Source organism: Giraffa tippelskirchi, chromosome 9 (genome assembly GCF_054371585.1).
Source record: "Giraffa tippelskirchi isolate mGirTip1 chromosome 9, T2T-mGirTip1v1.2.pri, whole genome shotgun sequence".
In the NCBI taxonomy this organism is placed as follows: domain Eukaryota; kingdom Metazoa; phylum Chordata; class Mammalia; order Artiodactyla; family Giraffidae; genus Giraffa; species Giraffa tippelskirchi.
In genome coordinates, this window is record NC_137283.1 from 57865621 (window position 1) to 57889028 (window position 23408).

Sequence of the window (23408 nt, forward strand, 5' to 3'; positions counted from 1 at the left end):
TTTACCTTTACTCCACTTTATTAAAAACTAAAACCATAGAAAGAACTGAATGTACAAATGACAGCGTGGGAAGACGGCCAGGTAGAACAGACCATCACAGCAATGGGGAGGGGGTGGCCCGGCTCCAAGGACCCTCCCCACCCATGGCCACAAGCCAAGGCTGTGGGGCCGTCAGAGGGCGCCGGGCTGTGCTTGCCCACAGGCTGTTCTACTCAGGGGAGCCGAGACGAGCTCATGAGACACAGTTCAGAAAAACACTGCAAGTCCGGGAACTCACTCTTCAAGACCCGAACTCACCCCAAGAGGCCAACAATTCTGGTGAAGCCCTTACAGCTTTGGTCCCCAGGACAGCACCCTCCTCCACCCCAGGCCCTGAACACAAGCAACTTGAAGGAGGTGAGGCAAACCTCCTGCAGGTGGGGGGCAGCTGGTGGGCGGGGTGGTGGTGGTGCTGAAAACGCAGCCCTGGAAAACTAATCCTCCAGATGACAGAGCAGAAGAAATAAACACCCGGGGGCGGATGCCGGCAGGGGAGCCAAGGCCCGGCCCCACCCTGTAAGTCCCCTATGGTTTGGTTTTGGGTCCTGGGGCAGAGTGAAGCCCGGACGCTAGAACTGCTGCAGGATCACCTTGCGCTTCAGGTCGTGGGTGAACTTGTGCATCCGGAAGAGCTCGCTGTCGTAAAAGGCGGACAGGTTGTGGATGTTGATCTGCCGGGCCTGAGAGATGGGGCGTCGGGTAAGCCCTGTGGACGGCAGGCTCCTGGAGCCCAAGCCCCAGCGCGCTCCCGGGGCCCGTTCATGGGGGCAGCTAGCCGGGCTCCGTCCCCATCACCCGGAGGAACGAACAGGCCTGCGGCCACCGGACTGTCTGCAGCTGGGCACGGGGCTCAGAACCGCAGCCCGACGACGCCCCTGAACTCAGATAAGCTGCGAGCTGGCCTGACTCCTCGGCGGGACGAGGGGGACACGCACATTCCAACCACCCAGCCACGCCCGTACCTTGTCCACCAAGTCCTTCTCGGGCACCTCGATCGTGTCCTGCTGGGCCCCGAAGCGGTTGCGCTGATACGTCACCTGCTCGGCCACCAGCTGCTTCAGGATGAACAGCAGCAGCTCGTTGTTGTCCCGGCGGAACGACAGGTAGCGGGCGAACGTCTGAGGGGACAGCAGGTAACCCTCCAACCAGGGCTCAGGCCCCGCCTCCCCTGCTCCAAGCCCCGCCCACAGCTGAGGTCCCACGTCCCTGCTCCACCCACATGGCACAGGCCCCGCCCCCAGACGGCCGGGCCTACCTTCCGCATGCCGCGCATGACGCTGAACTTCTGCGTGTCCACGAAGCTCTCAAGCATCACGCGGATGGCCATGTTCACATCGTCCTCCATGACGTAGTCCCGCAAGTGCATGCGCGCGTGGGCCTCGGCCATGCGGATCATGGACTCTATGTGCCGCACGGTGATGGGGATGCTACCCGTGGCCTAGAAGGGGGACCGTGTCAGGGTGCTGTGGGGCAGCCAGGGCGGGAGGAGCCACAGTGCTGGCACTGCCGAGGGCCCGGCTAGCCACTCCGCAGCGGGGTGGCCACCTGAGCCAGGTGCGCCCGCACTTCCACTCACTCCCGAAGCGCGAAGGCTCACGCCCACTACGACCGTCACCTTGGCGCATCTGCAGTGCACACGCCTGGGGGCAGCTGTGCTTGTCTCTGTCCGGCACCAGGGCCCCACGGTGCCGTGAGTGTGGAGGGATAGAGTGCTTCTGTGAAACCCGCCCTATCTCTCTGCAAAGGCCCGCGCCAGTGACAAGGTGGGGGCGGGGAGGGTGGCTTTGTGACTGGGTGGGTGAGGGAGCAACCTGCCCTTAAATTCTCCCTGAAACAGCCCCACACTAAGGCGCATGCGTACGCATGTAAGTTCCGTCTATAAACAAACTCATTGGAAAAGACGCTGATGTTGGAGAAGACTGAAGGCGGGAGAAGAGGACGGACAGAGTATGAGAGGGTTGGATGGTATCACCGACTCGATGGACGTGAGTTTGGGTAAACTCCGGGAGTTGGCGATGGACAGGGAGGCCTGGTGTGCTGCAGTCTATGGGGTCGTAGAGTCGGACACGACTGACTGAGCAACTGAACTGAACTGATAAACAAACTCGGTAGGCTGCGTGAGTACCACGTCTTTAGGGCTCCCCTGCTCCAGCTCTGGGCCCACTAACCACACAGACGGGGCTCAGCTGCAGGGCCCCCCTGGCCCCATGGGGCCCTCACCATGGACTCCTTCCTCAGGTCACTGTACATCTTGGCCACCTTGTCCTGGTCCATCTGGTTGAGCTTCGGGTGGACCTTCTCCTTGGCGTAGATGATGTACTTCCTCAGGACCTCCTGCGGCAGGGGCTCCACGCCGTAGGTGTTGGGCATAGCAGGCTCCAGGGTGCCCCCCGGGCCCCCGTCCTGCTTATTGCTGGGGTGGTGTCTGACATGGCTGCCGACCACGAAACGGGCCAGCATCTCATCCTGAGATGGCGGAGAAGGAGCAGGGTGAGCCCGGCGCCCAGCGTGGAGGACATGAACCCCCAACGACCCCCTCCAACGATGTGTCCTCTGCCCACTGTGGACCCAAAACTCCAGGGCGGGGGGAGGGTGGACAGTGAGTGGGGCGCACTCCCAGGAAGGCAGAGGAGACAGGCAGGGTTTAAGCTACAGGAAGGAAAGAGGCAGGGGGGTGGGCTGGAGGCCCAAGGACCAGCACCCCACTGAGGTCAGCAGAGCCCCGGTCATAGCACCTGGGAGCACGCGCGTAAACCCCAAGGGAGAGACCAGGAGGGTGTAGAGGAGAGGAGGGGCAGGGGGAGACCCGTGGGACGGCGGGCTCCCTGCTACTGAGAAGGGAGGGGAGGCTGAGGAGAGGCAGGCCCGCCTGTGTCCGCACAGACAGCTGGCTTCCGAAAGGGGAGCTGGGTGGCCGTGAGGGTGGAGGCCAAGGGACCAGCACCAAGGCCGCAGGGCGCGCGCCAGCAGAGAGGCTGGGGTGGGGGCCAGAACAGCGAGAAGGGAGTGGACTCAGGAGGCAGTGGCAGAGTGCGGCTACACTGGGGGAGGGGGGATGGCCGAGGAGGGGAGGCTAAGAAGAGAAATCGAGGACCTCTGGACTCACAACAAGCATGGAGAGTACATGACCTTAGAGCAGCCCTTCCAAACCCGCTGCCCCACCGCCCCGGGACCCACACGAGGCCCCCAAGCTCGACGGCGCACAGACCCAGGACCCGGGCCGCGTACCTGCACGGGGTCCACCGTGTCCCTGACCACACACAGGACATCGAAGCGGGAGATGATGGGCTCGGTGAGGTCCACGTTCTCCGAGAAGGTGAGCGAGGGGTCGTAGCGGCCGCCTGGGACAGAGAGGCGGTTCTGTCGGGGCGCCTGTTCCCAGGGCCCTCTTCTTGACCAAACGCGGCTTTCCAACCCGCGTGGCTGCAGTGGCAGGAGGGGAGTTGACAGACACAGCATCTGCCCCGGGCGTCCACATGGGTCCACAGCGCGTTGAGCTGGGGGGGTGCCTGGTGCTCCAGCCACATGCCAGCTGAGACCGACGCCAGTCCCGCCTGACGGGACACACCAGGTGCTCCTCCCGTCTTCCGAGCGTGGCTCAGCGAGGGTTGGGGGCGTCTCTGGCCTTCCACCCCACCACACACACGTAGTGCAAGAGAGAGGCACACCTTCCACGGTTGGTCCCTCCCTCGGATGGGTGGCAGGCCCTGGGTGTGGGCTCCCCCGGCATTGCACTCCTACCTATGGGGTTGGCGGCGGCAATGACGGTGCAGCGGGCCTGCAGGGAGGTGACGATGCCGGCCTTGGAGATGGAGATGCTCTGCTGCTCCATGGCCTCATGGATGCTGGTCCTGTCCTGGTCGTTCATCTGCGCAGAGGGCCAATGGGGCTCTTGACACGCCCGCTCACTCAGATGAGGCCCTGGGCGCCCCACGAGCAGAGGCTCCCCACCCAGGCGCAGCCCGCACACACCTCCGCGGCCCAGGGCCCCACCTTGTCAAATTCGTCAATGAGGCACACTCCTCGGTCAGCCAGCACCAGGGCCCCAGCCTCCAGGGTCCACTCCCGGCTGACTGGGTGGCGCTGGACATACGCAGTGAGGCCCACAGCCGAGGCACCCTGGCCGGTAGTGAAGATGGCCCGGCTGGACACCTTCTCCACGTACTTGAGGAACTGAGACTTGGCCGTGCCGGGGTCCCCACACAGCAACACGTTGATGTCACCTCGCACCTTGTGCTTGCCGCCTGTGGAGGGGTGACGGGGGCTCAGGATGACCTCCCAGCCCACCACGACTGACACGAGGTTCTTTCGGGAGACAGGCAGGATGCCCAGGTCCGCCTTTCCCCTCTGAGCACAGAACCCAGAGAAGCGGGGGCCCCAGGGTGGGGGGTGAGTGCCAAGATGCTCTGTGACGTGAACCCCAGAGGCCGTGCACAAGCTCTCCCGCCAGGAGGACAGCTGGACACAGCCCGTGTGGACCAGGACACGGTCACTCGGGAGGAGGAGCCCATCCTGGGAGCACCCACTGGGGGCAAGGCCGAAGCCAAGCTGACGGGGCAGCTGGTGTCCCGGACAGCCCCTCACGGGCAAGCAGCACCGTGCGTGTAGGAGTAACACGCTGAAGTCGCCGCGTGCTGTTTTCCGTCAGCCCACGTGCCGTCCGTGTGAACGAGCACACAGAGGTCTGTCCCCATCACCCCCGACCCCCTGGCCCGTGACCTATAGGAAGACCCCCGCCAAGACAAGGCAGCCAGCAGGGCCTCGAGAAAGGGATGGAACAGATACACGTTCACGTGTCTTCCCACGGCAACAGCCGCGGGGGCCCTGCCCCTGCTCACCGGGGTTCTTTGGCTCCCCTCCGAACAGGGCCAGCGCCAGGCCTCGCTTGATGTCCTCGTGCCCGTAGATGGAAGGAGCGATGCTGGCGAAGATCTGGGGGTGAGGGGCGACAGGAACGGTCACCCGTGTGCTTTGGCCCCACATGGATGCCCCCACCTGCCGACTTGGGGCCTCCTTCCGAGTCACAGAACCGGGGAGCTGACCAGGACCCTGGCCTTGATTCCCCAGCCCCACCTGGGGCCTCCTTCCGAGTCACAGAACCAGAGGGCTTCCCTGGGGGTGTGTGTGTGTGTTTAACAGGGAAAAAGGATCTCTCAAGATCCACGTGAGCCTGAAGATACAACCAGAGACGTAACAGACGTTTTCCTGGTAGAAATGGCCCCCTTCCCTCCTCGGCCTCCCACCCCATCCCATGAGGAGGCCCTGCAGACGCGCCACGTCCAGGAACCCGACACAGCTCAGACCAGGCGGCTGGATAAGGAGCAGCCCCACCTCAGGGAGGGGAACTGCAGCAGCAAAGTGGGGAGGGGCCCTCGACTGCCCTGGAAGCGGGACAATGGGATCTGACCCCTGGACCAGGGCGCGGGCCGGTGGTCCGTCCCGTGTGCAGCTGCTCCGCACTGCGGCCACGTGGCAGGGTAAGCGGCGCATCCTTCTGGAAGTGGGCCCCCTGGTCCTGCCCGAGGAGGCGCCCGAGTGCCTCCTGCCTGGTTTCCTGGGGTCAGTCCGGAGGAGAGGCCCGTGTTCACAGCACGGGCACCGCTGCCAGTTCTTTCCTCACCCCTAAAACCTACCGCAAAACCCGGCCTGAGGAGAGGCAGCCCTGTGTGCCATGGGGACAGGGGTCTGGGCCAGTGCGCTGGGGGCCGGTGTCTCTCCCTGGGGCCACCCCCACCGAAAGGCAAACCACACTTCCCATGGGGCATGTTAGGGGAAGCGCTGACACAAGGTCCATGGCAGGAAACGTGTGGAAACATGCAGGAGAGCAAGGATGCACCCAGGTGACTGGCCGCGGCCACCGGTCAGGAGCCGGCGTGCACGAGGTCACTGCAAAACATGGACACGGGCACCAAGGGGCGCTGAACTAGGGGCCAAACCCCAGTGACGTTGGGTCCACGATTGTGCTGACCCTGAAGCTCAGGTCAGGGGGGATACTCTTTACTCTAAAAACGGCTAAATCAAGGGAAACAAGCATCACAACGCTTTTCTTCCAGGAGCACCCCAGGGGAGTCCAGCAGTTGATGAAGAAAACTTCTCTGAATACAAGACTCCCGGCAGAGAAGAGACGGAGCTGAACCAGAGGGCAGGCCTCCCGCAGCCCCCGTGAAGGACACACATAGTGAAGGCGCGTCTGGGCTGCTCACGGCAGAGATGAGCGGACACCACCTACTCCGGGGGTCCACCTCGGCCCCCCACCCAAAAGAAAACCGCCCCGTCTGACCAAGCCTCCGAACGATTTACAGAAGAAGGCGACAGAGGAATGTGCTCATGCAGGATGAGGTCGGCAGCGTTCTGGCTGCAGAAAGCTCAGCAGGACAAACGACCTGGGTCTCCCACAGAAAAACTGCAGCAAGCAACAGGGTGGAGGGGACCCCTCAAGGCAGGAGACGGTCAACCAGTCCCCAGCTGGGGACCGACTGCACCTGGACGCTGACCCCAGGAAACTCTTCAAAGGAGGAAGATCACCAGGGAACCGTGGGGCCCCGTTGAGTGTCGACCCTCAGGACCAGCTAGATGTTTTTAGTGTGACAGCAGGGGCAGGACCAGGCTCAGGTAAGAGAGCCTCTTAGAGACTTACTGATGGAAGTGCCGGGGCCAGGTCTGAATCGGCGGCACCAGGAAGCACTGCACAGGGCAGACCAGCCCCGATCTCAAGGAGCAGACACGCCAGAAAAGGACCTGGGGGGTCGTCACCACCACACCTGACTCAAAACCTGAGCCACGTCCCCCAACACTCCCACACATGGGAGCCCCAGAGAGGGGGTAGCAGGCGGCCCCTGGGAGCAGGGGTGGAGGCTGGCCAGCCTGGCGAGACCCCCGCCCTGCCCCATGTAAGCCCTGTGACGTGGGCACCTCACGTAACCCGACATCATCAGTAACACGACACAGCCTACCCTCTGCAAACCACTCCCGAGGACTCGGAGCCTCCTAAGCCCCCATCTGTCGGGAGACGGTCAGTCTGGGCTGCTCATCCGCCCACATGTCCTGGGGGGGGGTCAGGACTGCCGGCCAGGACCCTCCGCCCAGACCGTGGCCCGGCGCTGTCCGGCCACCAGGCAGGTGGCAGGATGAGGTGACGTCCCCGCGGGACCAAGGGCAGCAGCCCGCTTCCTGCTGCCGTGCCCACAGGCTCCCTGGGGACCTTGCCACAGCCTGAGGGCAGGGGCTGGCCCCGCCCTGCCCAGCTGCCCTGGGGACCTGAGGTGAGACGGGCGCCGTCAAGCCCAGACCTGAGTGGGAGACACTCGCTTCCCCAGGATGAGTCTGCTTACCCTCCGGACCTCCGTGTCAAGGGGGGCATGAGCCACCCGCTGCTGAGCACAGGGAGGAACCGGCCAGGGACTCCTCTGCTCCCGCTGAACCCTCTGGGCCCTGCCTGCCGGCCACCATGGGGTCAGTGCCCCCAGCTGTCTGAGCTCACCCTCCCAACCCCCCACCAAGGGTCCGTGCTCCCCATCCGCCTGCCGGCTGGGTGTGCTGCCCTCCACCCCCGGCCCCCGTGTCTGCAAACTCCGGCCTGAGTGGTTCAAGGGAGCCTGATTATTTCTGGACCTGCCTGTAATCCCTTTAATGTGTCTCTATAATTGCAGAGGCATTCCCAGTGGCGGGTGAGAACACCCACCTCAATGGCAGACTCGACACGAGGCCAGTGCTGACCAACCCCCCCGTGGGGCTCAGACGGGCAGACGTGGAGAGGTCGCCCCATCCACCCGAGGGCTTGCTCTGTGAGCATCACGGGCAGCGGGCAAGGAGCAGGCAGGACCGAGGTCCTGCTGGACTCTGCCTGGAGACGTCAGCGGCCAGCCCAGAGAGACGGACGCAGGAGGGAGCAGCCTCCTGAGCTCGGCGGTGACGGGCACTTATAGGAGCCTGGACACAAGGCACCCTCGGGGCCGCCCTGTTCAGAATCCAGGTGGGCAGCGTCTGCCTCACCCTGCAGACCAGCAGGTGAGGGGTGGGAGGCCACAGCACAGGTAGGGCAGGGGGCTGGAAGGGCCGTGGACCCCCACTGCCCACAAACAGGTACATGAGCAGACAAGCTGACATGTGCCCAGGACACAGACTCCCCACCCTTAGAAACCGGCTCAAAAGCTCCATTGGGAGTCTGAACACCAGGCCCGCATTGGTTTTCTTTAGGGAGGCAGGAGGGGTCAAGGTGCTACTGGGACCCAAGAAAGAACGAGCCCCCTGAGGGCGACGACCAGGTCCGACTCCCCTCTGGAGGCCCAGGCACGGCCCCGGAGGGTCTCCCCAGACCCAGGGCGTCAGCAGACCTGTGAGTCCTATCCCCCGGGGGGCACCGAATCTCGGCAGATGGATACTGGCGCTGATGGGGTGCACGGTCCTGCACTGTGAGCAGAGAGCAGTCTGGAAGACAGTGGGCGGTCCTGCGGCAACAGGTGGACAGGAAGCGGGAGGCAAGGGGAGGGGGACATGGGGGGAGGGCCCAGGAAGGACCCGAGGGGCCAAGCGCAGACCTGGCAGGACTTGTGAACGGGAACCATGTGCCCTGCGGCTGAGCCTGGAACAACACGGGACTGTCTGCGAGGGTGCACACACACGGATCCTCAGCCCTGCACTGCTTAGAAACCACCTGTATCTTCATTTCTAGACAGTACACCCCATTTCCCCAGCCTCCACAAACACCCTTGCTGTTAAAGGGCAAGTGACAGTCCATGTCGGGGACCGCGGGGAGGCGGGTTACCCCAGGGACGACCCCCCGCCGAGCGCTTCCTGCTCCCGCAGTTCCGGTCCAGCCAGAGCACACCCCCATCCTCCAGACGCAGCACGGGCTCCGGGAGCCACCTCGCACTCTGCCCCTGGAGCACGCCCCCCATCGAGGCTCACAGCCTCAGCGGACACAGGAATCCAACCAAAACCCAGCACCAAGATGGAGGCTCGTGGTGGCCGGGGCGCGAGCCCACAGAACCCAGGCTCTGTAGCAGCGCCCTGCCCCCCCACCTTCCACTTGCCTTCTCCCCGATCTGCTGGTCCTTGGAGAGGCTGGTGATCATCTTCACGTCCTCGTCGGTCAGCTCGCCCACGGCCACCTTGTTGTCCTTCTTGGCCACGTGGTTGGCGAGGATGATGGTGGCGAAGACCGGGAAGCCATTGGCGGTGTTGAGAGCCCCGTCGTAGTTGTTGTGGTAGATGCCGGTCAGCTCCTGGGGGACGCCGAGAGGTCAGGGGGGCCAACCCAGGGCCGGCCCCACCCCACCCCTCCCCAGGCTCCCCACGTCCAAGAGAGCCAAACTCAGTGGAACTGGGGCACCCTGCCGCTCCACCCCAACAGAAGCTCGGCCCAGTGACAGAGAGCTGACCACTGCCCGGCCACAGCGCTCACACTGGCTCCCTCGGCCCCAGGCACTCACGATCTCGTCGCCTGGCTTGCAGCTGTCCACCAGGTCTGCAAGGAGGATGGCGTCCTTGGAGCGGGGCAGCCGGCCGGCCGCCACTTTGCCGGGACTCTCCTGAATCCGGATGCGCTGGTAGTTCTGGTAGACAGTCTGCACGGGACAGACACGGTCTCAGGGGCCCGTCCTGCCCAGGGGGCAGAGGCCGGGGTCTGAGCACCAGGCCTTGTCACCAACTGGACCGCGGCCCCGGGTGGGGAGTGCAGCTTGTTACTCTCACTGGTGATGAGGAGACACAGGACCAGAGAGGGCAGGGAGCCACGGTCACCAGCACCCCACCCCGTCTCTGCTCCGGCCAGCCGCCGGCCCTCCGGACGCCTCCCTCCACAGACGCAGAGCCCGCTCTGTGCCCTGCAGCTCAGCCCACGTGCGCGGCTGCGGGAGCCGGGCTGCTCTGTGGTCGGAGCTGAGTGACGCCGGTGGACAAGGCCCCCCTGTGCTGCCCCATGGGGTGGGGCGCGAACGCTGCAGGTGCGGCCACACAGAGGAAGTCAGGTCACGGGAAAAGCACTCAAACCAGCGCCCACAAAGCGAGTTACACCGGACGTGGGCCTGCTCTCAAGGTCACGGGACAGCACTGTGTGTGCAATCTAACATGCCCATCTCCCTACCGCCCAGAAGAGCCACCTGACAGTGGCTAAACACACACACTCCGGGTCAAACACTTGAGTTCTAACCCTCTGGGCCACTTCCTAGCCAGACGACCTGCTGTTACTTCATGGGCCAAATAGGACTGACGAAGCACCTGCCTCCATGGTGTGATGAAGACCCACTAACACCTACCCTGGGGACCAAGCAGGCCCCCCCGGAAACTTCAGTGTGATGACTACTCCTCCACGAGTTTCTGTCCCCGCACGCAGAGCCTGCATCTCTGCTCCTGGGCAGGAGGCGTCCAGAGCAATGTGTGTGATAGGGGAACCGTAAAGGGAGAGGGACCAGCGAGATGGGGTGGGGGTGGGGGGCTCTGGGCAAAGGCAGGGGCTCACCCAGAGCTCCACCCTGCAGCCGCCCCTCCCTAGGGCAAGGCGCACTCAACACTGAACAAGTCAGACTCTGGCGATGGGCCACGAGGCACTCCCTGGCAAGGCTGCTCCAGCTAGGGCACTTCTCAGATTTGTAGAGCAGTGAGGGGTCAGCCTGACAGTCATGGCAGCAGAGGGTGGAGGGGTGTGTGCCCCACACAGGGGTCATGATGGCCCCCCGACACGGACAAAGGCATGCGTTGCGGGTCCAGGCTCTTAAGGCCCAAACCCTTCGAGCAGGGCCTCCTGCAAATGGCACAGCAGTGTCTCGGGCAATTACGACCCCGCGCAAGGCCAGAGAGATGGGTCCCAAGGAGTCAGGACAGGGCCGGGCCTTGCTGTGGGCGGGGTTCTGGGGGAGCGGGGACAGTTCTCCAGCTCTTCCCATTTGCGAGAGAGCCATAAACGCTGATGTATCAGACAGAAGCATCTGACCACCTCGAGGGCTGCCAGGTGCCCACCCACGCCCTGTCTCTCGGCCGGGGGCTGGCCTGCACTCACCTCCTCCATGTTGACCTCGAAGGGGCCGGCTGACTGGCACTCGGGGCAGGAGCCCGGCTTCACCTCCTGGTTCTGGGACTGGCAGAAGGGCCCCAGCACGAAGCCGCACTTGTTGCAGTTGTACTTGACCATGCTGAGCTGGGGCAGGACGCCCGTGCAGCTGGTCACCACGCCACTCGTTCGGATCAGCTGGTTCAGGTGCAGCTGCCTGCGGGGGGGTGGGGCGTCAGGGCGCAGGTGGGGCGGGGCATCAGGATGGGGAGGGGCGTCGGAGGGCCCACCTCACAGGCCCAGGGGGTGAGTGGGCGGCGGTCACCTGAGCGAGCGCAGCTCCTCCACCAGCGGCAGGTGGGAGATGCGCACGTGGATGCGGCTGGCGATGCGGTCGTACTTGGGGTACATGGCCAGCACCACCTCCAGGGCCGCCTCATCGAAGATCTGCAGCATCTCGGCGGGCGCCTCGGGCAGGAAGTAGGCCAGCACGTGCTCCCGGGCCGCCAGGTCCTCGTAGTTCACCACCAGGCTCTCGCGGTTCTCTGCGGGGGCGGGGCAGGGCAGAGAGGCTGAGCAGGAGGGGCCGGGGAGACCGCCCTGCAGGCAGAGCCCACTTCCAAGACCACTCGGTGTTAGCCACGTGGCCCAAGAGTGAGGGCTCCTTGGCCTCAAGCTCGCAATCTGTGAAAAGGGCTCTAAGTCCTGGGGGAGGGTGCAGTAACACACGCGGGGTGCCCGCCCCCAACTCAGTGTGCCTGCGAGCCCGGGAGCACACCCCCGAGTAAACCCGGTTGACTGTGAGGCCAGAGAGAGGGGAGCGGACGGCGAGGAACCAGAGCCACACGCTCCTCGCGCACAGAAGGAGCCACATTCTGATCACAGCAATGGCCCAGGAGTTTACCCAAACTTTGCCAGATTGTAAGCCAGTCACAAGTCATTTCTGTGGTCCAGATGTGGTCCCTGGCCGGTGGGCGGGACCGCTGATCATTTGTGTGTGAAAGACAGGCACCGCGGGCTTCAGGCTCCCACTCCGCGTCCCCAGCACGTCCGTCCGTCCGTCCGTCCATCCGTCCAACGGCAGGGCGGGCTCACCTTTGCACATGTCGCTGATGCGCTCCTTGAAGACATTGTGTCCACGGCCGTCCACGTGGGTGCGCAGGAAGTTCTTGAAACGGTGGTGGATCTCCAGCCGCGGGCCGGCCATGCTCACCCACTCGCGCACCGAGTGGCCCTTGAGGTCCTCCAGGTTCTCGACGCTCTCGATCATGTCCTCCTCCTCCTCGCCGTCCTCCGTGGCCCGCTCCACCTGCCGCCGCTTCCGGCTGGGGCGCTCCTCCTCCTCTTCGTCGCTGTCTGCGAGCCGGGAGGCGCTCAGGACCGGCTCAGCACCCCCCACTCCCCCGCCCCCGGCTCCCTGAGAACCCACCATACAGGAGCCCGCGGCGCATGCGGCCTAGGCCCCGGCCCGCCTCCCGGTCGCGCTGCCGCATGACCCGCTCGGCTGCCTCCCTCTGACTGGCGGTCAGCTCCTCAACGTCCTCATCGTCCAGGGCCAGCCCCTCGGCCTCATAGACGTCCAGCTCCGGGATGGCGCGGTAGTCTCTGTGGGGCCCAGACAGACGGTGTCAGCGCCCAAACCCCAAACAACAGCACCAGGATCTGGGCTCCCAGGGCTCTGGAGGCCTGGCCAGGACACCTGCAGAAGCTCAGAGAGAATCCCCAGGGAACGAACACACAGACACAGACACACACAGACACACACAGACACAGACACAGACACAGACACAGACACGATGGGGTGCAGTCTTCAAAGACAGAGACACTGCGGACACTGCACTCGGGGAGACCCGAGACGGACATCCTGCAGAAGTCGGTCTGGAAACTGGCTGGAGGCAGTGGTGACAGTCACACCACACGAGTGACCCGATGCCCCTGACCTCACACTCGACGCCTGAGACGGGAAAGCTTACATCATGTGCATTTTCCACAAGGAAAAGGGGAGCTCTGAGCACCCACAGGAAAAGGAATCAGAGGATCCACCAAACCTCCCGCCGGAAGGGCCTTCGGAGCACCAACCCAGTTCCCCTCGGGCAGGAACCCTCTTGTACGTTTCTGGCAGCCTGGCCTAGAACCCTGGACCCTGGGAGGCCAACCAAACCAGCCCAACTAGCCTATCCCAAATGTGTCCATGTCCGAGGTTCAGCCCTCCCAGCCATGAGAGACCTTCCACATGACCACCTGTCAGGTACTGGATGGAACAATGTCTACCCTCAGAGCTAACACAGCTGCCCTCCCCGGCATTTGGGGAGGCATACATACCCTTCATCACAAAGAGGAGAAAACCCAGCTCAAGGGTGAGGGTACTTCTGCCACCGATCACTCAACAGGGCTGGGTGTCACAGTCAGAGCAACAGCAGGGGCCCAGCAGGCTCCGACTCCACACTGGCCCTCTGCAGTCCTCCCGATTCTCCTTCCCTCAGGGAAGGTGGTGATGGGGGAACAGTCTTTCTTTTTTTGTGTGTGTGCCATAAACTCTGTCAAACAACAGTCTAGTCTCAAAACACATAATCCCATAATGCTGATGCCAGAAACAAAACCCAGAGCCAGTTTCATTTCTGGGCTGATAGTTCCAAAATCTGAAGTGTCCTCCAGGAAAAGGTACCTGTCATCTGACACTTGCTCAACAAACTTAGCATATTAAAAAGCAGAAACATTACTTTGCTGACAAAAGTCAAAGCTATGGCTTTTCCAGTAGTTATATGTATGGATGTGAGAGTTGGACCATAAAGAAGGATTAGCACCGAAGAATTGATGCTTTCAAACTGTGGGGCTGGAGAAGACTCCTGAGAGTCCCTTGGACAGCAAGGAGACTAAACCAGTCAATCCTAAAGGAAATCACCCCTGAATACTTATTAGAAGGACAGATGCTAATCACCTGATGCAAAGAGCAGACTCACTAGAAAAGACCCTCATGTTGGGAAAGATAGAAGGCAAGAGGAGAAGGGGATGATGGAAGATGAAATGGTTGGATGGCATCACCGACTCAATGAACATGAGTTTGAGCAAACTCCAGGAGACAGTGAAGGACAGGGAAGCCTGGCGTGCTGCAGTCTATGGGGTCACAAAAGAGTCGGACAGGACTTAGCAACTGAACGACAACGACAACAACTGACTTGTTAAGAATTTCAAGTTATGTGAAATGGCATCAGTGAAATTCTAATTGGTCTGCATAAAAAAATTTGATAAATTCGATCTCAGCAAAATTTAAAATTAATTGTGCATCTCAAAACTATTTTTTAAAACTTAAAAAAAAAGCCAGATTGAGGAGAAAGTAATTACAAATCACATACTGATAAAAGCCTCGTATCCAGAATAAGTTTTTTAAAACTCTTACAACTCAGTAATAAGAAATCAAGCAAACCAATTAAAAAATGGGCAAAGACCCGAAGACACATTTTCCAAAGATACACTGATGTCCAACACGCACGTGTCCAACACTCAACGTCACTGGTCATCGGAGAAAAGGAAATCAAGACCACGGTGAGATGCCACATCATGACTATTAAGGCGGCTATTAACAAAAGCCAGAAAATATCAGGTGTTGGGGAGAATGTGCAAAAATTGAATGGCATACACCACTTGTGGGAGGGTAAACGATGCAACTGCTTTGGAAAACAGTTTGGCAGTTCCTCAAAAAATTTAACATTAGAGTTACCACACGACCCAACCATTCCACTCCTAGGACCTGGAATTCCATTTCAAGAGAATTTAAACACATGTTCACACAAAAATCCCACAGCAGCACTATTCATAATTGCTAAAAACTTTCAAAGAACCCAAATGTCTTCCAACCTATGAATGGGTAAACAAAAGGCGGCCTGTCCATAAAATAGAGTATTACTCAGCTACGAAAAGGACTGGCGTACTGATGCATGATCCAACATAGATGGACGTGAAAACCATGGGACACCAACCACACCTGCACACGCGGGACACGTGCCCTTCAGGCTCTACTCACAGGAGATGGTCAGACCGCAGATCAGAGGAACAAGGGGCAGGCTACTGGTTGCCTAGCAGTGGGGAGAGGCGATGGGATGAACTGGACCAGGTACAAGGGATCTTCCTGGGATGATAGAAAAGCTGGACTGTGTTGACGGCTGCATAACTTAGAAAGTCTACTTACAAGCACTTAACTGTACTCTTGTAAAACGTAGCTTGTATATTATAGAAACCATAGCTTGGTAAGATTGCTTTTTAAAAAGCTACAGAAACCAAAACCTAACTGGGCCAACCAGTCCTCAGAACCTCTATCAGAGCCCTGGCAAGGGAAGAGCAGAGAAGCAGAGAGGGGTGGGCAGAGGTAGTGCAGTCAGGGAGGGGCGTCCTGCCCACACACCCCCACAGAGCACGGGAGGAAGCTGCTCCGGACCCATCTGTCAGGACTTGTCATCTGAGGCAACAGCGCTAGAGCAAAGCCCCAGATGGTCCACAGTGCCCCTGAAAGTCCCTGTGACGCTCGCGCAGGGCTCTCCCCGCTGACTGTGGGGTGGCTGAACACACAAAGGCTAGCGCCCCCGAGTCAGAGCCAGAGGGCCCCAGAGCAGAATGTCTGCGCCGCTCTCGGGGTTCAGACAATTCTGAGGCAAACGTACAGGCCGGGTCCTGGCTGTGAACAAAAAACACGGTCAGACAGTAGTGGGGCCCAGCCTTGCTCACTCAGAGCTCTACTCAGCGGTCATAGCATTAAGCCTCCATGTCCGTGAGTACATGTTTGTACACTTATTACGAAGTGTGAACACAGGGTCTGGTACAGATTAGGCACAGTAACTGTTTGCTGAACTGAATCTAAATCTTGATTAATCAGACCCACCCCCATCCCCAGTTTGAAGTTGCAGAGAAACTTGGCTGCCCGCTTCCTGACCTTCCCAGTTGGGATCCCCAACGTGGCCTCAGATTAGAGACCCCCATAGGTGCACATCTCATGGAGCTGGGGCTTCCCCAGGCCTTAGGTAGGGTCTGGTCTAAGGTAGACACAGCAAGTTACAAGGATGTACGCTGCAGCTCCACAGACAAGTCTCCCCCCAGACACTGGACCAAAATGTGCTCAAAGGCAAGGAGGCTCCATGTACCTGCTGCTCCAGGACCCCAAAACAAGGGAGGCCAGACACCGAAGGGACTCCCTGCGTAAACTGTGGAGCACGGGCCGGAACTGCGTACCTCTCCATGCCATCTCCAATAAGCTCCTCTCCGTCCTCTTCCTCCTCCAGGGGCCCCTCGGTGCCCAGCAACCCCTCCGACTCATCCTCAAAGGGAGGAAGGTCCCGGCCAGGGCTGGAGGTCAAGGCATCCGTGCGCCGGGAGCTGCTCCGCCCGGGGCTGGAGGTGACGGGCTCGTTGGCGCGCCGCCGCGGGCCCGGGCTGGACGCCACCGTGAAGGACTCGGATGATTCCTGCGAGAGGAGACAGGCTTGGAGCGGGTGAGGGCCAACTGCGCTCCCCTGCACGTCGCCCCCGACTCGGGGCGTCTGCCTGTCCCCCCAAACCGCGGACCCCACCGGCCTGCGCTTCTACACCTGCTGCCGACCCCTGGGCCGGCTGACCGCCCGCTCCGGCCCCCGACCCGCCTTCCCACCCATCTGGGCCCCCAGGGGGGAGCTCCCAGGGGAGGCGGAACGCGAGGGCGGCCGCCCCAGAAGGGGTCCGGCACTCCGGCCGGAGGCGCGGCTGCTGACGAAGACTGGCCGGAGGAAGGGGGCCCGAGGGCGCCGGCCGGGCCGAGGTGCCCGGGAGCCGCCGGGGTGGGGAGGTGGCCGGCCCAGCAGACCCGCCTGGCCGGAGCGCGGAGTCGGCCCCGTGCCCCGCGTTCAGGCCCCGCCGCGCTCACCGCCATCTCCGCACCGCGCTCCTCTGCGCTCCGCCAGCCGCGACCAGTTTTCGCGCCAAAAGCGGCCCACGTGACCGCGCGAGCCCGGGAAGCGGCTGACGCGACACGACGTCACGACGTCGGCGACCGCGTTCTTTCCGGCCGGCGAGGCCCCGCCCAGCCCGCCCGACGCTCGTGACGTCAGGGACCGAGTTCTTCCAGCCAGCGTTCGGGGGGCGGGCCGAGGGCGAGGCCCCGCGCGGCCCCGCCCAGCCCGCCCGAGGCCCCGCCCAGCCCTTGCTCGGCGCTGCTCGACCCGCTGAGACACCGCGGCGCGCGGAGACAGAGGACTAATTTCCCGTGCCAGCTGCGCGACTCGGTTACTCTGGGGCCATTTGACAGACGAGGCAACGAAGGCTCAGGGCTTTGTCTTACTGTGTCATGTCAACTGCTCCGAAAGTTCAGGCTGAACGCTTCAAGCGCCGGAAAGGCTGGGGTGCTAGGAGGCCACGAGGTTGGGGTGCCCTCTGGAGGCAGCCGAGATGCAGGGGGCGTTCCAGGTAGCAAGAGCCTCCGACGGAGAGCAGGGCGCCTTGGCATCTGCAAGCACTTCCCTAGCTCCAGGTAGACAGCTTGTGATGTCTTGGAAGGGAAAAGACGACGTTGGAGACTCCAGCTCACGAAAGGCGACCAAGTCTTTCTAGAGAACTGGAGCTCCCTGCGTACAGTCGGGAGCCCCCGGGGTTTTAGGAGAATCCTTTAGGCTGCCAGGGATGCAGGAGGATGGAGACAAGTTAAAAAAGTTACAGTCCGTTCCGAATCTGCATCTGCGGACTCAACCAACTGGGTGGTTAAAAAAAAAAAAAAGACAGTTCCAAAAATCAAAGCTTGGTTTTACTGTATGCCACTTAACTATTTACATGGTATTTACAGCGTATTTATGCCTATTTACATATACCATAATACATAGAATTTACATTGTATTGATATTGTTCAGTTCAGTCTCTCAGTCGTGTCCGACTCTTTACAACCCCATGGATTGAGACTCTTGATGAAAGTGAAAGAGAGTGAAAAAGCTGGTTTAAAACTCAACATTCAAAAAATAAAGATCATGGCATCCAGTCCCATCACTGCATGGAAAATATATGGAGCAGCAATGGAAACAGTGACAGACTTTATTTCCTTGGGCTCCAAAATCACTGCAGATGGTGACTGCAGCCATGAAATTAAAAGACACTTGCTCCTTGGAAGAAAAGCTATGACCAACCTAGTTGCTGCTGCTGCTAAGTCGCTTCAGTCGTGGCCGACTCTGTGCGACCCCATAGACAGCAGCCCACCAGGCTCCCCCGTCCTTGGGATTCTCCAGGCAAGAACACTGGAGTGGGTTGCCATTTCCTTCTCCAATGCATGAAAGGGAAAAGGGAAAGTGAAGTCACTTAGTCGAGTCCGACTCAGCGACCCTCTGGACTGCAGCCTACCAGGCTCCTCTGTCCATGGGATTTTCCAGGCAAGACTACTGAAGTGGGGTGCCATTGCCTTCTCCATTACCAACCTAGACAGCTTATTAAAAAGCAGAGACATTACTTTGCCGACAAAGCTCTGTCTAGTCAAAGCTATGGTTTTCCCAGTAGTCATGTACGGATGTGAAAGTTGGAAAGAAAAGAAAGCTGAGCGCCAAAGAATTGATGCTTTTAAACTGTGGTGTTGGAGAAGACTCTTGAGAGTCCCTTGGACTGCAAGGAGAGCCAACCAGTCCATCCTAGAGGAGATCAGTCCTGAATATTCATTGGAAGGACTGATGCTGAAGCTGAAGCTCCAACACTTTGGCCACCTGATGGAAAGAGCCAACTCATTAGAAAAGACCCCGATGCTGGGAAAGATTGAAGGCAGGAGGAGAAGGGGACGACAGAGGATGAGATGGTTGGCTGGCATCACCGACTCAATGGACATGAGTTTGAACAAGCTCCAGGAGATGGTGAAGGACAGGGAAGCCTGGCGTGCTGCTGTCCATGGGGTTGCAAAGAGTTGGACACGACTGAGGGATTGAACAACAACAGCAAGGTATTGTAAATAATCTAGAAACTACAGTATACAGGAGGATGTACACTGGTAATATGCAGGCAAGATGTACAGATACTGCACCATTTTACATGAGTAACTGAGCACTCTTGGAGTTTTTTGTCTGCAGGTAGCCTGAAACCAGCCCCTGAGGACACAGAGGGATGACCGTGCGCCCATTCTTCCTCCAGGCAGTGGCAGCCTGGACTGGGGCAGGGGAGCAGGGTGGGGCTAGAGCCCTGCTCTCTTGTGTGGTGAGCAAGCATCTCAGGAGGGGACCCTGGTAGGGGCAGGAGTGATCCCTGGAAGTGCAGATATCCAAGAGGCCTTCAGGAGGTAGAGTCTATTGGTCTTGAGGGTCCATTCAGTTCAGTTCAGTTCAGTCGCTCAGTCGTGTCCAGCTGTTCGCGACCCCATAAACCGCAGCACGCCAGGCCTCCCTGTCCATAACCAACTCCCGTAGTTTACTCAAACTCATGTCCATGGAGTCGGTGGAGGACAGCAAAAGGGAGGACCCAGGATGGAGTTGGAACATCCCCTAGAGGAGGGCATGGCTACTCCAGTCTCCCACTCCAGTATTCTTGCCTGGGGAGTTCCAAGAACAGAGGAGCCTGGTGGGCCACAGTCCATGGAGTTGCAAAGAGTCAGACGTGACTGAGCAACTGACACTTTCACTGTCAAGACAGCAGCAGGAGTCTGGCTCAGGAGACGAGGTTCGGGGACAGCATGCCTCTGGGCCGGGGAACTCGAGGGGAAGCCAGGTGAGGAACCCAGCAGCTCACAGCAGTCACCATGCTATCAACTCAGCGTGTGGGTCTGGGACGGGGCCGGGCTTGGCTGGGGGCCTCTGCTGCCTGGCCCCTCTGCTGAGCAGAACCAACCATGTCTATTATTTTGGGGTCCCCATTGCTATCAGGAAGCCCAGTTCTGCAGGAGCTGCCCTCCTGTAGGCCATGCCTCGAGAGGATCACCCCCCGCAAACCTGATGCAGGGCAAGCGAGACACATGGGGGTCAGATCTGTGTTTATTAAACCCCATTCATGGAGGCTCACTGCTGCCCTGCTCTGTCCTTGTGTGCCAGGGGGCATGGCACTGAGCCAGCGCTCCTCTGCCCCGAAGGGAGGAGGTGAAGAAGATGCCCTCATTACTCCACAAATAAGATCCCATAGAAACCTCCAGTGGGGCTCACAGCTCAGAGCACAAAACCCATCCCTGACCTCCACCCACAACTGTCCCGTCTCAAACAGCAAGGGTGGAGGGCAGGTCAGTGTACTGCCTCTCGCCTCCTTCCTGGCATGGGGGTCAGAACTTTCCTGCCTCTGGAGGTCAGAAGTGGCCTGGGACTTGTGTTGCCAGTTACAGGTGAGCAGGGGTGATGCAGGTAACCCCCGGGCAGAAACTCTTGGAGCCGCCCATTCCGGGTCGCAGGCACCTCCTGGAGCTCTGCTTCCAGGGGCTGCTGCAGGAACGGCATGTTGACCGGGGTCCGGGCTGGGAAGGGCAGAAAAACTGAGTCCTAGATGGTCCTAGATGGTCCCAAGGTGCTGGCCTCCTCACCTTCCCCTCATTTCGAACAGGAGCTAGGCAAAGACCGGGGCCTGATCTCATTCCAGCCCAGCTGTGGAAAAAGTGTGGTGTCACGGGTGTATATCTGGGCGTTGCTGTGATAAGTGGGTGCTTACGATGTGCACCAGGCCCTGAGTCACGCTCCGGACATGCAGGGAATGTGATAAGCATGGCTCTATAATCCCGACACGGACATTCTACTTAGGGGAGGCTGATGCTGAACCAGGAAGTGACTACATGAACATGATCCTGTTAGAGAGATTGTGCTGGTGTAAGCAGATAAGGGCTTCCCAGGTAGCTGAGTGGTAAAGATTCCACCTGCCAGTGCAGAAGTCGTGGGTTTGATGCCTGGGTCAGGAAGATCCCCTGGAGAGGAAAACGGCCACCTGCTCCAATATCCCTGTTGGGAAAATCCCATGGACAGAGCATCCTGGCAGACTGCAGTCCACAGGGTCAACTGAGCGACTGAGCATGCAGGCATGCAAGCACACAGATGGGGCACGGAGCCCCAGAAAAAGAGAACTGGGCATGGCTTTCTTGACATAAGAGAAGCCGTTTTTGGTCTAAGCCATTTTGGGATCTAAGACTGGCCACAGTGCTTGCCCTGGACCAGGTCTCAGTAATTAATGATGTTAACGAACACAAGAATGCAGAGACAAATTGTTATCAAGCAAGAGAAGTAACAATGCTAGACAATACATCAGTTGTAAATATTCCCCGTTTTGTTTCAATGGTAAAGACAAGCCTGAAGACTCTATCACCAGGCCAACAGGAACCTAAGGGGTGGTCTCTGACCCTTATGACTTCAATTAACTGAAGCTTGGATAGCCCAAGACCCTTCACGAATATGCATATACCCTTAAAATAGGGCTTTCCTGGTAGCTCAGTTGGTAAAGAATCCGCCTGCAATGCAGGAGACCCTAGTTCGATTCCTGGGTTGGGAAGATCTGCTGGAGAAGGGATAGGCTACCCACTCCAGTATTCTTGGGCTTCCCTTGTGGCTCAGACGGTAAAGAATTCACCTGCAATGCAGGAGACCCCGGTTCGATTCCAGGGTTGGGAAGATCTGCTGGAGAAGGGATAGGCTGGAATGGGCGAATTTAAATCAGATGACCATTATATCTACTACTGTGGGCAAGAATCCCTTAGAAGAAATGGAGTAGCCATCATAGTCAACAAGAGTCCAAATGGAGTACTTGGGTGCAATCTTACAAATGACAGAATGATCTCTGTTCGCTTCCAAGGCAAACCATTCACTATCACGGTAATCCAAGTCTATGCCCCGACCAGTAATGCTGAAGAAGCTGAATGGTTCTATGAAGACCTACAAGACCTTCTAGAACTAGTACTCAAAAAAGATGTCCTTTTCATCATAGGGGACTGGAATGCAAAAGTAGGAAGTCAAGAGATACCTGGAGTAACAGGCAAATTTGGCCTGGGAGTACAAACTGAAGCAGGGCAAAAAGGCTAATAGAGTTTTGCCAAGAAAACTCACTGGTCATAGCAAACACCTTCTTCCAAAAACACAAGAGAAGACTCTACACATGGACATCACCAGATGGTCAATACTGAAGTCAGATTGATTACATTCTTTGCAGTCAAAGATGTGCAAGCTCTATATAGTCAGCAAAAAAAAAAAAAAAGACTGGGAGCTGACTGTGACTCAGATCATGAACTCCTTATTGCCAAATTCAGACTTAAATTGAAGAAAGTAGGGAAAACCACTAGATCATTCAGGTATGACCTAAATTAAATCCCTTACAATTACACAGTGGAAGTGACAAATAGACTCAAGGGATTAGATCTGATGGACAGAGTGCCTGAAGAACTATGGACAGAGGTTCGTGACATTGTACAGGAGGCAGTGATCAAGACCATCCCCAAGAAAAAGAAATGCAAAAAGACAAAATGATTGTCTGAGGAGGCCTTACAAATAGCTGTGAAAAGAAGGGAAGAGAAAAGCGAAGGAGAAAAGGAAAGATACATCCATTTGAATGCAGAGTTCCAAAGAATATATTCTTTGGAATATCCAAGGAGAGATAAGAAAGTCTTCCTCAGTGATCAGTTTAAAGAAATAGAGGAAAACAATTGAATGGGGAAGATTAGAGATCTCAAGAAAATTAGAGATGCCAAGGGAACATTTCATGCAAAGATGGGCACAATAAAGGACAGAAACGGTATGGACCTAACATAAGCAGAAGATATTAAGAAGAGGTGGCAAGAATACACAGAAGAATTATACAAAAAAGATCTTCACAACCCAGATAACCATGATGGTGTGATCACTCACCTAGAGCCAGACATCCTGGAATGTGAAGTCAAGTGGGCCTTAGGAAGCATCACTGCGAACAAAGCTAGTGGAGGTGATGGAATTCCAGTTGAGCTATTTCAAATCCTAAAAGATAATGCTGTGAAAGTGCTGCACTCAATATGCCAGCAAATCTGGAAAACTCAGCAGTGGCCACAGGACTGGAAAAGGTCAGTTTTCATTCCAGTCCCAAAGCAGGGCAATCCCAAAGAATGCTCAAACTACCACACAATTGCACTCATCTCACACACTAGCAAAGTAATGCTCAAAATTTTCCAAGCCGGGCTTCAACAGTATGTGAACCATGAACTTCCAGATGTTCAAGCTTTTAGAAAAGGCAGAGGAACCAGAGGTCAAATTGCCAACATCAGTTGGATCATCGAAAAAGCAAGAGAATTCCAGAAAAACATCGACTTCTGCTTTATTGGTTATGCCAAAGCCTTTTACTGTGTAGATCACAACAAAGTGGAAAATTCTTCAAGAGATGGGAATACCAGACCACCTGACCTGCCTCCTGAGAAATCTGTATGCAGGTCAAGAAGCAACAGTTAGAACTGGACATGGAAAAACAGACTGGTTTCAAA

At 58.5% G+C, this 23408-nt stretch overlaps 1 protein-coding gene across 3 annotated transcripts in view; it reads right to left on the minus strand.

Annotated features, from left to right (window-relative positions):
* Window positions 1-23408, minus strand: part of MCM2 (minichromosome maintenance complex component 2) — a 27370-nt gene continuing 3962 nt past the window's right edge. Inside the window, exons 3-18 of one of the 3 annotated variants that reach the window (XM_081526617.1) lie at window positions 17328-17534; window positions 16247-16479; window positions 12456-12631; window positions 12122-12382; window positions 11352-11571; window positions 11036-11243; window positions 9471-9605; window positions 9072-9263; window positions 4878-4971; window positions 4033-4283; window positions 3781-3907; window positions 3268-3380; window positions 2260-2505; window positions 1295-1477; window positions 1002-1157; window positions 1-719 (exon numbers count right to left, since the gene is read on the minus strand). In XM_081526617.1, the coding sequence (XP_081382743.1) occupies window positions 609-719; window positions 1002-1157; window positions 1295-1477; window positions 2260-2505; window positions 3268-3380; window positions 3781-3907; window positions 4033-4283; window positions 4878-4971; window positions 9072-9263; window positions 9471-9605; window positions 11036-11243; window positions 11352-11571; window positions 12122-12382; window positions 12456-12631; window positions 16247-16254 (2481 nt within the window). In that variant the 5' untranslated portion in view covers window positions 16255-16479; window positions 17328-17534 and the 3' untranslated portion in view covers window positions 1-608. Of the gene's footprint in view, window positions 720-1001; window positions 1158-1294; window positions 1478-2259; window positions 2506-3267; window positions 3381-3780; window positions 3908-4032; window positions 4284-4877; window positions 4972-9071; window positions 9264-9470; window positions 9606-11035; window positions 11244-11351; window positions 11572-12121; window positions 12383-12455; window positions 12632-16246; window positions 16480-16913; window positions 16959-17327; window positions 17736-23408 lie in introns of those variants that run through there. The other 2 variants (XM_081526616.1, XM_081526615.1) reach the window with 2 other exon arrangements.